Source organism: Pristiophorus japonicus, chromosome 1 (genome assembly GCF_044704955.1).
Source record: "Pristiophorus japonicus isolate sPriJap1 chromosome 1, sPriJap1.hap1, whole genome shotgun sequence".
Classification (NCBI taxonomy): Eukaryota; Metazoa; Chordata; class Chondrichthyes; family Pristiophoridae; genus Pristiophorus; species Pristiophorus japonicus.
In genome coordinates, this window is record NC_091977.1 from 85,127,586 (window position 1) to 85,142,797 (window position 15,212).

Below are 15,212 nucleotides of genomic sequence, written 5' to 3' on the forward strand. Positions count from 1 at the left end.
GAGAAAACAGGGAATTATAGGCTGATTAGCCTGACATCGGTAGTGAGGAAAATGTTGGAATCAATTATTAAAGATGTAATAGCAATGCATTTGGAAATCAGTGACAGGATCGGTCCAAGTCAGCATGGATTTATGAAAGGGAAATCATGCTTGACAAATCTTCTAGAATTTTTTGAGGATGCAACTAGTAGAGCGGGCAAGGGAGAACCAGTGGATGTGGTGTATTTGGACTTTCAAAAAGGTTTTGACAAGGTCCCACACAAGAGATTAGTGTGTAAAATTAAAGCACATGGTATTGGGGGTAATGTATTGACGTGGATAGAGAACTGGTTGGCAGACAGGAAGCAGATAGTAGGAATAAACAGGTCCTTTTCAGAATGGCAGTCAGTGACTGGTGGGGTACCGCAAGGTAGCAGTGCTGGGACTCCAGCTAGTTACAATATAGATTAATGATTTAGACGAAGGAATTGAATGTAATATCTCCAAGTTTGCAGATGACACTAAGCTGGGTGGCAGTGTGAGCTGTGAGGAGGATGCGAAGAGGCTGCAGGGTGACTTGGACAGGTTAGGTGAGTGGGCAAATACATGGCAGATGAAGTATAATGTAGATAAATGTGAGGTTATCCACTTTGGTGACAAAAACAGGAAGGCAGAATATTATCTGAATGGTGACAGATTAGGAAAAGGGGAGGTGCAACGAGACCTGGGTGTCATGGTACATCAGTCATTGAAAGTTGGCATGCAGGTACAGCAGGCGGTGAAGAAGGCAAATGGCATGTTGGCCTTCATAGGAAGAGGATTTGAGTATAGGAGCAGGGAGGTCTTACTGCAGTTGTACAGGGCCTTGGTGAGGCCACACCTTGAATATTGTGTACAGTTTTGGTCTCCTAATCTGAGGAAGGACATTCTTGCTATTGAGGGAGTGCAGCGAAGGTTCACCGGACTGATTCCTGGGATGGCAGGACTGACATATGAAGAAAGACTGGATCGACTAGGCTTATATTCACTGGAATTTAGAAGAATGAGAGGGGATCTCATAGAAAGATATAAAATTCTGACGGATTGGACAGGTTAGATGCAGGAAGAATGTTCCCGATGTTGAGGAAGTCTAGAACCAGGGATCACAGTCTAAGGATAAGGGGTAAGCCATTTAGGACCGAGATGAGGGGAAACTTCTTCACTCAGAGAGTGGTGAACCTGTGGAATTCTCTACCACAGAAAGTTGTTGAGGCCAGTTCGTTAGATATTTTCAAAAAGGAGTTAGATGTGGCCCTTTCGGTTAAAGGGATCAAGGGGTATGGAGAGAAAGCAGGAACGGGGTACTGAAGTTGCATGATCAGCCATGATCATATTGAATGGTGGTGCGGTGCAGGCTCGAAGGGCCGAATGGCCTATTCCTGCACCTATTTTTTATGATTCTATGTTTGTACAGCCAGGAGGATGCATGACTTCCCACAATGCTGTAATTTCTATGATTCTAGGATGTGTGTCACGTGATGTGCAAGTAATGCAATGATACATTTCATTATTATGTTATGTCTTTATGAACAAATTTAAAAATAAACTTCTTGGTAATTTTTAAATAGAGAAACTTTTAACTATACATACAATATAAATCTTTTAAAATCCCAATAAAAAATGTAAAAGGACAATAATAATCATTCATGTTTCAACAAAACACTTTAAACTTTGCGCCAAAAACAAATCCGACTACTATTTGTTATCAAGTTTTTGTTGTGTGCCTTTGATTCCCTTGAAAGTGATGTAAGTTGGTAAACAGAATTAAAGCACACTGCACAAGAACCTTAGAAGCATTAGCACTGATGCACCATCATTTGACAAATATTTATTTGCATGGTTCGAACTTTCTGTACACAAGAAAATATACGATAATATACAACAGCTGAGGACTCAAGGCAGTCTGCGAAGTTGCCTGTATTTATAATGTCAATAATAATGTGTCGAGAATCATATTTTGCAATTTGGATGTACCAGGTGTGAAATTCATGATTACATTTGCTTTTACAACTCGTTACAGTCATCTGTGATAGACTATCTTTTATAGAAAGTGGTGATCCTATTCTAATTATATAAGAGAACAGAGAAAGCATAACTTCCAGGATGGGCGTGAGTGATGAATTAACTTAATCTACACAGTATTTACCAAATTTGCCTCATTTTCTGATAGTACGCAATCACATCCAGATATGAAGTGTCTCGTTATCCTTATTACTATGAACCTCTTCATCAGGATTGATTATGTGACAATACAGGGCGTGCTGAGATGTATGGAGTTATATTCTAAGGCCACAAACTGATAGCATTTTATTGAATGTTTAAAACAATTCCTGTAAAACCCTTCATTGATTCATACACCAGTTTTTATGTCATTGGATAACAGAATACCACTGAGCTGGTTGCACAGAAATTGCAAACTGAAAATATAGGTAATGCCATTCTGGAGGTATTGTGTCTCACAGTTACTTAATATGCACATGAAGAATGGTGCCCAACAGTGAAATAGTTAAACTACACTGGGTTTAACAACAAGAGGTATATGAGTTGCAGAACACATTATTGAAATCTGACAGTGTACTCAAGGATTCGTGATGAATTCAAAGCAGATTGTTCGATTTAAACAATAGAATTACATCAATAGAAGCAAAAAAGACTGTACCATGTTTAAAATTAAATGACAGTCACAAAAACCAAGTGATAGACTATATACAAATTCAGCAGAGAGAAACTGTAATTTGACAAACTAACTGCAATTTAGGCTAGAGTTATGCAATGCCAGTTCATGTAAACATCATAACATGGGTCTGTTAATGGGTTGGGAAGGGAATAGAATGGCAAGGTAATAAATCCTCACAGGTGATATTATGGAGAATCAAGAAGTAACTGGGCATTAGCACCACTTTTGCGAGCTGAATTAACAAAGAACAGTTTAAAATGGTGGCTGGCAGCTTCGTCTACACATGGAGTATATGATATCAGTATCCGTGGTTATTACTTTTAAAAAGTGCTTCACTTTTGAAAAAGATAATCAAGTGCAGTTTTCATACTTCTCAGTCATTTGCCATGATGGCTGTTACAGCTCAGAATATTGCCCCTGGCGCAAATGAATAATATCAACCAGATCCTAGTGTCTCAAATAGACTGAGATTCCATCAGCTGTTCTGTGGGTTTGATGATGATGTCTCATGCTTCCTAAAACTTGATCTTTTAAAGGATTCCCTTAAGGTAGAAAAAAGTAAAAGTTAGTGTTACTGATAACGCTTGAGAGAACATTAAAAAACCCAGTCATGCCGCATCACTTATTCTTACGGTTGAAATACTGCTCATTAGTCATTCAACAAAGCTTTTGCCCTTTCTCTCTTGAATGTCCTGACTCAGCCCGAGGTACATTTCTTCGGCACTGGCCATCCCATGGTACGTGATCCAAGTGACCATTCATCATGTGCAGACTCAGACAATAGGTGTTGATGGGCTATTTTACCGCAAGGTGCATGACTATCCAGCCAATATCTACACATATTCCAACATGAGTACTGAATAGCAACCAGGAACTGCAGCCCTGGATGATATTTTCCCCTCCTTAACCCAAATCCAGAGACCAATTGTGGCATCCTTCCAGCCACCCTGTCTGAGAGCAGCTAAATCGGCAGAGTGTAGAATCAAACCTAGGATCTTCATGGTCTGTGAAGGGTCAAAATCATACTATATGGTGCACTTCCCAACTGAACCATCTGTGGACCTCATTTAAACAAAGGCCTTGCAGGGTAACAGACATGGATCTTCACAATTCTGTGCCTGTGGTCACATACTAGTTGCACTTTGAGATTTGAAAAATAAAAATCGCTGGAGTTCATAAAGGGTACAAGGGCCCAGATGGCACCACGGGGACAACTGATGATTTGTAGACTCTGATAAAGTCATCTGTTCTGTAGAATTATGTTGTTCTCTCACACTCTGCTGTTGTTCAATGGTTGATATGATGAAGTTATTGGGCCTGTTGAATAATGTACCAACCACATCCCAGTGTCAGCTGTGGCTCAGTGGGTAGCACACTGGCCTCTGAGTCAGAAAATTGTGGGTTCAAGTCCTACCCCAGGGACTTGTGCACATAAATCTAAGCTGGCACTTCAGCACAGTGCTGAGGGAGTGCTGCACTGTTGGAGGTGCCATCTTTCGGATGAGACGTTTAAACCCTATCTGCTCTGTCAGGTGGACGTAAAAGATCCCAAGGCACTATTTCAAATTAGAGTAGTGGAGTTATCCCCGGTGTCCTGGCCAATATTTATTCCTCAATCAAAATAACAAAAACAGATTATCTGGTCATTATCATATTGCTGTTTGTGGGAGCTTGCTGTATACAAATTGGCTGCCGCATTTCCCACATTACAATAGTGACTACACTCCAAAAGTACTTCATTGGCTGTAAAGAGCTTTGATATGTCCAGTGGTTGTGAAAGGCGTTACATAAACCAAGTCTTTCTTTCTTTCTGTTTTCTTTTCCAATTTATTTTTATCCCAAAATGCATGCGACCCACTGCTCTGTATCTATTCATATATAAATGCAAGTCTTTCTTTCTTTTCTTTCTGATACATTCATGGATTGCAAATAAGCTGACACTGCAGATGTTCCTAGTGAAGGGGTCTGCTACATAAAAATTGAGGTTCACGCTGACTCCAGTACTGTACAGCTGTTACATGTTGTCTGGATGTTTTTGCCTAAAAAAAATGGATCAGCTCTGTCATTGCATCACTGCTAAACCTCAGGCTCCTTCAGTAACTCTCAGTCATCCTTACCAGGTGGTTGTGCGTGGTGCAGTCGATCTGCTGTGAAACAGGGTGACAGATCTTGTTGGTATGCCACCTGACAGCTCAAGCAACCCTTGTTGGTCCTTCTCTGACAGGTTCAACGCTGGTGAAGCACTGCATGCAATCACCATCATGCACAAAAATATAAAATATGGAAATAAAATCTGCAGCAGCTCCCCTTTAAATGGGGACTCCAGCTTTCTTACTGCAACTTGTTCCATTTGAGTATTGTGAATGCATCAAACAAGTGATACATTAGTATGGAGCGCTTCACACGTAAGTAATTCATTTGTCTTTTTCATCAAGGTTAATTGGCATACTGCATGACTTCAATGTGTTAGCGTGCCAACCAAAATGTTTTCAAACTGCAGTCTTGTAATGGGTGAGCACTGAACCGCATCACTGGCCACTGTCCCACATTGGCTATTTATATTGAGAGCGACTTCTCCGCTTCCATTTCTTATCTCTTTAAATACTTGTCAGTTCATCAGGGCATTTATGTATTATCAATTATACCTAATTAAAAGAATCATATTCAATTAAAGGTGGCATAGTGATTATATTACTGGATTAGTAATCCAGGGACCTGAGCTAATGATCCGGTGACATGAATTCAAATCCCACCACAGCAGTTGGGGAATTTAAATTCAATTAATTAAATAAAAAGCTAGTATCAGTAATGCTGACCATGAAACTACCGGATTGTTGTAAAAAGGAAATCTGCTGTGCTTACCTGGTCTGGCCTATATGTGACTCCAGACCCACAGCAATGTGATTGACTTTTAACTGCCCTCTGAAATGCCTAGCAAGCCACTCAGTTGTATTCAAGGCGGCAGCTCACCACCACCTTCTCGAGGACAATTCGAGATGGGCAATAAATGCTGGCCCTGCCGGCGACGCCCACATCCCGTGAATGAACAAAACAAATTGTTCCGATTCCCTTTTGTAACAGAATAACAGATTTGCTTCTGTTTTTTTTAATTAAAAGGGACTCATTGTAAATCACTAAAAGAAAACAGTGAAGTCTGAAAAAGTAGCAAATACCAAACGGGTCACTCAGCTTCTGAAAGAAGAAGATTGACTAAAATTTTGGATGTAATCTGAAATCAAAATCAAAGGACTATACACTTGAAATGTTAAACTCGTTTCTAAATTATAAGCTTTTTGTTGCTGAGCTACAGTAGCGGTAATGTTGCATTTGTACATCTTACTTGGTATCACGGTGGATTTTTATCACTGGTTTATACAGGTCTGGGATCTTTCTCTCAATCATTGGTCTCAGGTTCTCTTTTAACTTGTTGTAATTCTTTTTCAGTTCTTGTTGATATTCCTTTTGGTCAGAGGCGATCAGGTGCTTGTTCTTCTCCAGAGCATCTCCACATCTGGAGAGGAAATACAACATCAGCAAAGACCTATTCAGCGAAGAGCAGTAAAGCATCAGAGGCACTAGAAGGATTATTTAAATTACTTTTACAATCTGCCACTTACTATTTTGCATTCTCCAGGTTCATCCTATATTTAGTGCAATGTTGTCTAATATCCCTTTTTGATTACAAGTTTGATTGTCTAATATCCTTTTTTTGATTACAATATTGTTTGGTATATAATTATTTTCTTTCCTCTTCTCCTCTCTTGTTCATGTAAAATGTTTGGAAGATGAGATGAATTGCTCCCTGTGCCAATTCCATTCTGTAATCATCCACTAGGTGGTGTGCAAGAGAACACACTTAGTGGTACAACTGCAATCAGCAACACACCAGAGAGTGAACTTGTGGGGGCTCTTGAACTAATGTTTATTTTGTGTCCCCAAAAGAGTTATAGTGAACTATGACTTCTTAAGTTATCCTCATTTGAAAAATGTGAAGTATTTATTGATTAGGTTACAAAAATAACATCTGTACATTTATTCTGACTTCTGGTCAGGCCAAGCAAATGATCGGACTTGTTTTAAAGATGAATCTAATCAGAGTGAGGCACTGAGGAATATGAAGGCAGAGGACACAAATCGTTTTCATTTCTATTTTTAGTTCATTGCTAATGCGTTCCCGACAAATTCATGCTTGTGCTAGCTTAACCTTTTTGTTAACCCACTTATTTAAATCGGGTAAAGTTTGCATTAAAATATGCAAAGAGAAATGCACGAACCAATGCACTAAAAATAACATGCAAAGGAAATGAAATTCTAAGTTGTGAACAAGCCAATTTTTTTAGGTGTCCCCACAGGCTGGTGAAGACAGGCTTTGATTTAGAGCCTCCACTTTTATACTTATCGCCCAAAAATGGGTGTTATTTCCGGCATGGGCGTTAAAAAAGGGTTTTCTGATCACTGGTTTCTTGCCCATTCTCAAAACACCTAGTTTCCATTTTTGAAAATGGGCGTTACCGTGAGCGATATCAAATGGGCAGTAGCGTTAAATTTTTTTGACCTTCTGCCGTAAAGTGTGGCCGTCCCTAGCAACGGCATGGCAACACTCGATTCCCGTGATTCAGGAGGTTAAGGGTCATCATGACATGCGCAGAAGAGGAGTCAGAGAGAGAGGGAGCTCAGAGGGACTGAAAGCATGTGTGGTTGTGGTGTGTGCTTGTCTGGCTGTTGTGGGAGGCACGACAGAGATTCACCAGCAGCAAAAAGTCTACTAAGCACCAAGAACATAGTTGACACCGAGTTTTTGTCCAACAAATAAAATATAACATGGAAGGGATGGTGGAGGCCCTGGAGCTGGTAGCTAGGAACACTGGTGGCAGAGGGCTCCCAGTGGTCCCGGAGCACCGCACTGCATCCCAAGGTGACGCACCTCCATTGCCAACCACACGAGAGCCAGCAGCAACATCTTACTTCTGGCTTGGAGCAAGTTCCCACCTCGGGACTGTCCTCTTCCGTATCCGTCCGAGCAGCACTTTGGCCGTCACCCCCTACCCCCATTGAAGCATCGCCTGAGGACCTCCTCAGCCAGGCGGCTTAGAGTCAGGAGGGGAAGGGGAAAGGGTAGAGGTGGGGAGGAGAAGCGGGGTGGGGGGAGGAAGGGTTGATTTGTACAGAAATACTGATGATTTCAGACAACTGTTCGGTTTAAATGTTTTTTATTTAACAAGACCTTGCAGCACATTGGCTCAGTTGGCTGCACTATTACACGCTGGTCAATCCTTAACATCAAAGGGTATAATCACACTTAACTTCAATCAACTTAAACTTTAACTGTCACCAAGGTGATGCCCACCATTGATGTGTGACCTGCACACCCAGCAGTGTGTCAGCCTTATAAATAACAGCAACGTTCTTTCAGGCAAAGCAATCATTGATGAGCTCCTGACGTAAGGCTCTTGCAGCTATCATGCCACCATGGGCCCTTTCAAACGGTCTACAGGGGGGCGGGGGCATGGCTTCAGCATCAGCCTGATTGTCTGGGATGATGTCAGCGTCTGCCTCCTCTTCCTCTCTCTGGTGAGGTGGACTGTCAGACTCATCAGGCAATTCTTCTCCCCTCCTGATAGGCAAGTTGTGTAGCATGGAACACACCACCACGAATTGAGCTACCTGCTCAGGTTGGTATTGGAGCTCACCTCCTGAGTGGTCCAGGCATCTAAAACGCTGCTTCAACACTCCAATTGTTTTCTCCACGATATTGCGAGTTGTTCTGTGGCTCTCTTTGTATCGCCTCTCGGCCTCGGTGTGGGTGTCATGCAGGGGAGTCATCAGCCAGGTGGCAAGGCTATATCCTTTGTCACCAAGCATCCAGGATTGACCTTGTGGCTGATTGTTAAACAAGTCAGATACAGTGCTCTCTCGCAGGATGTGAGCATCATGGATGCTGCCCAGAAATTGAGCATTCACTGCCAGTATAATTTGCTGGTGGTCGACAACCAGTTGGACATTCATGGAGTGGAATCCTTTGCGGTTCTTGAAAACCTCAGCATCCTGAAAAAGTGCCTGCATCGCAATGTGCTTACAGTCTATTGCTCCCTGCACCTTGGTTGTTGTGTAGGCATGCCTGTTCACTGTGTGATGTCTGTAACACTGTCATGCAATTGTGAATGTACCCTTGTACTGTACATACCTTACCAGTACACTAGAGGATGCTGTTGCTGGAGACCCAGGGGTTGCCTGCACACGGCAGGTAACCCAGTATAAAAAGGAACACACAGCTTGTTGTCAGCACTCAAGAGCTGCTAATAAAGGACTGCAAGTCTGCACAGTTAAAGCACCATACTCTGCCTCGTGGAGTCATTACTAAAGGTGCCTACATACACAACAACTGGCGACGGGAATACGGGATCACGAACTACATGCTCAACATGTCTAACCTCAGCAACTTCCAGCAATTTACAGAGGGGGAAGATTGGGATGCTTTTGTGCAAAGATTGGAACATTTCTTTATAGCCAACGACCTGGACGGGGACACACCGGCTACACTACCGAACAAACGCAGGGCCATCCTGCTTAGCAGTTGTGGGCCCACCATCTACAGTCTCGTCAGGGACTTACTAGCCCCGGAGAAGACAACCACCAAGAGCTATGAGGAACTTGTAAGAATTATACAGGAACAACTAAAACCGAAAGAAAGCATCCTCACAGCCAGGCACCGGTTCTACACTTACCGGCAACCTGAGGGCCAAGAAATTGCCAAGTATGCTGCACACTTAAGAAGACGAGCTGCACCGTGTGAGTTTGGCGACCATCTTAATGAAGCACTAAGGGACATATTTATCATCGGAATCGGCCACGAAGGCCTCCTACACAAATTACTCTTGGCTGACATCACGGTCACCCTGCAGAAAGCAATTCAAGTGAGCCAGGCCTGCATGGTGTCGGCCAGCGACTCCAGGCGAATACTGACCCAGGACTCTAAACCGGCGAGTGCAGTGCACCGCATGGATACTTCTAAAGGCAGAAATGCTGCCCCAAGTCCCGCAACCCTGAGTCCGCCACATGGGGCAAACCAGATGGCCCCGTGCTGGCGCTGTGGAGGAAACAACAAGCCCCACCAGTGCCGCTACAAAGACTATACCTGCAAAGGCTGCAAAGAAAAAGGGCACCTTCAGAGAATGTGCAGAAAAGGCTGTACTCACTGTGTCTCTGATGAGTTGGCTGATCACCGGGGCTCCGACACAGATGAAGATGAAGCTGCTCAAACCCTGGGAGAAGAGTATGGAATCTCTACCTGCTCCACCGGAAGTTCTCTGTGGATGATGGAAGTGGACATCGACGGGGTCCCAGTCTCCATGGAGATCGACACATGGGCGAGCCAGTCTGTGATGAGCCAAAAGACCTTTGAAAAAATTTGGAGGAATCCTGCCACTCGACCAAAACTGTCTCCTGTCCAGGCAAAGCTGCTCACCTATACCAAAGGTAAAATCCAAATCGTTGGCAGTGTAGATGTCCAGGTCTCCCAGGGTGGCGTGTTGCACAAACTCCCCCTGTGGATTGTAGCTGGCGATGGTCCCACGCTGCTGGGCAGGAATTGGATGAACCGGGTCCACATCAGGTGAAGTGGTGCTGTGGAAGAAAAGAGCACCACAGCCTGCCTGCAGCAAGACCACAGAATGACTGCAGCACCACAAGCATGTGGAAGAAAAGAGCACCACAGCCTGCCTGCAGCAAGACCACAGAATGACTGCAGCACCACAAGCATGTGGAAGAAAAGAGCACCACAGCCTGCCTGCAACAAGACCACAAAATGGCTGCAGCACCACAAGAACGTGGATCAAAAGAGCACCACAAAATGGCTGCAGCACACCAAGCAGCAGACCTGCATTCAAAATGGCAAGTCGAGGTAAGAATGCTTCTCCTTGTACTTGCAGGCGGTGTAACATCTGGTCCTCCCTATCTGTCTTACATTGGGCACATAATGCAGTGGAGCATTCCTTTGGCGATGTCGAGTCTGCTGCATGTAATTGGTCACTAAGAGAGGGTGAGAAAGGGCAGGCCCCATTGCAGTAGCTCTCTGTTTTCCACCGATTGCTCGCAAACAAGAAATGTCCCGATGAAGATACCTCTTCAATTCCAAATGGTCACGGTATGATCAAGATGTTTTTATAGAAATTCACATCAACTCCAACGACCTGCAGAGTACATCCGAACTCCACTGAGGTTGAAGCACAGCGGCCTTTTAAAGGACGCGACATGTGATCTAGAACATGGCGTCCATAACGCTCTGATTTGTTTCCGGTTAGTTCCACTTTTTGTGGCCAGTTTTTGAGCGGGCGATATTCTGGGCGATATGTGTGCGAGGTGGTGAAATTGACGATGGGCGATCTCCATGGCCGCTAGTTTGGGTAAATATGCTCTTTACGACAAAAAACAGCAGGTGGGCGTTAATCTTGAATTTCGGCATTAATTCCGTGCGGAAAGTAACGCTGGGCGATATTATGGGCGTTGAATTTGATCATTCTGCTGATTCCGCCCAAAACAAGTGGGCGGGCAGTAATATTTTTTCCCACCGTTAAGCACATGGGGAAAGTAACGCTCGGCGATAAGTTTCCTAAAAATGCCCGTCAGTTTCCATTTTGTGCAAAAATGGCCGATGTATGGGGTTATACGTCATTTCAGTGGTAAAGTGGGCATTAAGTGGATGTTAAGCAGGCAAAAAAAGTGGAGGTTCCAGCCCATAACCTTTCAGAGCATCTCTATGTTAAACTAAACATTTGTTTTATTCCTTTCATTTTATTCCTTTTTTTTTCTTGCCAATTTTCTCCTTTCGCCTCTTTTTCTGAAGGTGTGGACTCCTTGCGAGGATATAGTTCCGAGGGTATCAGTTAATATATCAGCGTGGATAGAGGATTGGTTAATGGATAGAAAACAGAGAGTAAGAATAAACAGGTCATTTTCAGGTTGACAGGCTGTAACTAACGGGATACCGCAAGGATCAGTGCTTGGGCCTCAGCTATTTACAATCTATATCAATGACTTAGATGAAAGGACAGAGTGTAATATATACAACTTTGCTGATGATACAAAGTTAGGTGGGAAAGTAAGCTGTGAGGTGGACGCAAAGAGGCTGCAAAATAATTTAGACAGGCTAAGTGATTGGGCAAGAACATGGCAGATGGAATATAATGTGAAGTTATCCACTTTGGTAGGAAAAATAGAAATGTTGAATATTTCTTAAATGGTCAGAGATTGGGAAATGCTGTTATTCAATGCTGTGTGTCATTGTACAGCAATTCACAGAAAGTTAACGTGCATGTACAGCAAGCAATTAGGAAAGCAAATAGTATGTTAGCCTTTATTATAAGGAATTAGAGTATAAGAGTAAAGAAGTCTTGCTACAATTATATAGAGCCTTGGTGAGACCACACCTGGAGGGGTAGATACTGGGAGGATGTTTTCCCCGGCTGGGGAGTCTAGAATTAGGGTTCACAGTCTCAGAATACTAAGGGAATCAAAGGATATGTGGATAATGCGGAAAGTGGAATTGAGATCGAAGATCAGCCATGATTTTATTGAATGGTGAAGCAGGCTCAAAGGGTCGTATGGCCTACGTCTGCTCCCTATTTCTTTTGTTCTTAGTTGCCCTCGGGTATCTCACCCAAATGGCCATTATTCAGATAAGAGCCTTGGCAGGCTATTCAACTATTCAGGCACAGAGCATCACTGCCAAGCTTAAACCTGTCCTTGCCTGATATGTGCACTTCGAGCAAGAGTCACTAGATAGTAACCGGGAATGGTGATCCTGGCCAGTTTCCCCTCCGTAATCAGGCACTGGGGCCAATTATGGCACTTCAATCACTACCCAGCTGAAGTGAATGAACTCAGTACAGACTGCAGATCATACATGGCACCTATTCTCAGCTACTGACTGGAAAAAATTGCTGTGCCATTGAGGGGCTGCACGTTAAATTTGCACTATGTTACCTTCGCAGGTTCAAAAATGAACTCATCCTGCATTTTATTTAACTCACCGCATGATAAATTCTTTGAAGCATAACCTCAATTTATTGTGATGTCTGAAGAGTTTTGAATTCTCTGGAATTTCAGCCAGAAACACTTGAGCTACTTCTAACGGACCCTGTAATAAGCAGACAAAACTGGTATGAGGGAGAGACACTGGGAAACAAGGATGGTGCTTTGGTTAGTTTGTAGAGAATAAAAAAACAATAATATAATTTATGAAAACTTAAAAATAAAGTGAGAAACTTGAGTCTTCAATCAAGCAGCTGCTGTATATTGCAGCTTTGACGGTGTCCTTGAAACATTTCCTCCGCCCACGTGGGGATCGCTTGCCATGTAGGAATTCTCAATTAGGCCAACATCTCCAGCATCGAAGCACTGACCACACTTGACCAGCTCTGTTGGGCGGGCCACATCGTCCGCATGCCCAACACGAGACTCTCTAAGCAAGTGCTCTACTCGAAACTCCTACATGATAAGCAAGCCCAAGGTGGACAGTGGAAACGCTTCAAGGACACCCTCAAAGCCTCCTTGATAAAGTGCAACATCCCCACCAGCGCCCAGGAATCCCTGGCCCAAGACCACCCAAAGCGGAGGAAGAGCATCCGGGAGGGCGCTGAGCACCTCGAGTCTTGTCGCCGAAAGCATGCAGAAACCAAGCGCAGGCAGCGGAAAGAGTGTGCGGGAAACCAGGCTCCCCACCCACCCTTCCCTTCAATGACTGTCTGCCCCACCTGTGACAGAAACTGTAATTCCCGCATTGGACTGTACAGCCACTTGAGAACTCACTTTTAGAGTGGAAGCAATTCTTCCTCGATTTCGAGGGACTGTCTATGATGATGATGATGATTGTGTGTCGGAGAATGTACTTTTTTTATACTTGATTTTAAATACTTTAATCCAGAATGGCTCTTGGAATACTCTGCTGCTTGTTAATCATCAATGAGACAAATTTAAATATCATTTCATCAATTTGTATTTGGACAAATACAAGCTTAACCCAAGATAATTTCAGGATGCCTGCTCGGCCTCCAAAACTCTACAGGGCATTGACACCATCGCACATTGTGGAGACTTGGTCATCCACATTGTTGGATGCAGGAGCCTGTCCCAATGAGGTCTTGGAAAAACTGAAAAGCAAGCTACTGCTCCAATAGAGGGAGGTAGGGGCCCATGCCGAGCCGGATTAAAGTATTCCAAAATGATTTATTCTCTGCAGGGGAACAACAGTGGCCGTTAATGGGTAACTATTCCCCTCTGGGATCAATTACTTTTCCCCCCGTTGATGTTTGGGGCCTTAAGGTCCAGTATGGAACCCTTGCCTGCTGTCATCTGGTGTGAGTCCTTGCAGGGCATTCTGGTTGGAATTCCTGGATAGATGGGAATGCCCACAAAGTCTTGCCTACATATGCGGGAAGTAAGCAGATGACGTGGCCTTTTCCCTCTCCCCCGAAAGGGGAAATTGGAACTCTGGTAACATAGAGTGGAAACCTTTTATATTTATGTTCTGCCCCAAATTCCTATCCACCCAAAGGCAATCTGCCCGCTTTATGCCCTCCCTGCCCAAGGAACTTTGGCCCCATGGTACACATTGGTTAGCAGAGCCTTTTCGGGGGCTTAACCCAAAACAATAGACATGTAAAGCAAGTCCCTGACATCTTAATCAGAAGTGGTGAGTGTTTCCTATGCAACCTCCCCCACCCTCACAAAAGTGGACATTTTCACATTGTGAATAGAGGAAGCACTTATTGAAGACTTGGCCACAAAAATCATCAAGTCTGAGGTCTTTAAGCACAGTCACCAGGCTGACATGTACGAATCAACAGCAAGCTGATTCAGACTCTGTGGTGTGATACCTGATTTACAGTAGTTCCCACAGAGCCTTGTAGCACCATCTGAAGCAATTTGGGATCTGGAGGTTCCTGGTGAGTTGCAATTGCTAGCTCGAGCGTTTTCTTCTGCATATCCTCAATAGCTACTTCAATAGGTGTCAGGATAAACTGCAAAATGAAACAGATAAAATTACTTCTTTCCAGCCTGCTTTAAGTGAAAACAGATTTGAAATCTATTCTTGCTAGAAATACACTTATCTGGTATTAATAACATTGGATGGCATCAGATGTCAGCAGTTAAAACCCTAAAGATACTGGGACTTGCTATTCACTGCTGTTTCGACTGGAACCTTGTACACTGTGAAAACCTTTCAGTTCTATCTTGTGAAATTATACCTGGTAACGTCACACCCCATCTTAATTGTAACACAGCCCTTGGGAACAAGCAGCCGAGCTTTTGTGTGCATTTCAAAAAGGTTCATAGTTCAGTAAATGGCCCACAACTCCAAATGAAATGTAACAGGAAAGGATATGAGCTCAGGTCCAGCCATATTAACACATAGATAGTAAATAGGGAGCTGTGAAATAAGGGCATTTGGCAGAGTCATTTTGTAGTTGAACTGTCTGTTACTTACTAAATCTCCCTGTGCTGTTTATCAGATTTTATC

The 15,212-nt window shown here is 43.4% G+C and overlaps 1 protein-coding gene across 7 annotated transcripts in view; it reads right to left on the bottom strand.

The window, feature by feature from the left end:
• Positions 1–1,759: 1,759 nt before the first annotated feature.
• The window catches only part of dock8 (dedicator of cytokinesis 8), a 464,486-nt gene continuing 451,033 nt past the window's right edge, over positions 1,760–15,212 (bottom strand). For 4 of the 7 annotated variants that reach the window (XM_070881482.1, XM_070881473.1, XM_070881464.1 and 1 more), the window contains 4 exons: positions 14,569–14,712; positions 12,724–12,830; positions 6,036–6,206; positions 1,761–3,237 (listed from right to left, as the gene is read on the bottom strand). In XM_070881482.1, the coding sequence (XP_070737583.1) occupies positions 3,171–3,237; positions 6,036–6,206; positions 12,724–12,830; positions 14,569–14,712 (489 nt within the window). In that variant the 3' untranslated portion in view covers positions 1,761–3,170. Of the gene's footprint in view, positions 3,238–6,035; positions 6,207–12,723; positions 12,831–14,568; positions 14,713–15,212 lie in introns of all 7 variants that reach the window. The other 3 variants (XM_070881523.1, XM_070881493.1, XM_070881514.1) reach the window with 3 other exon arrangements.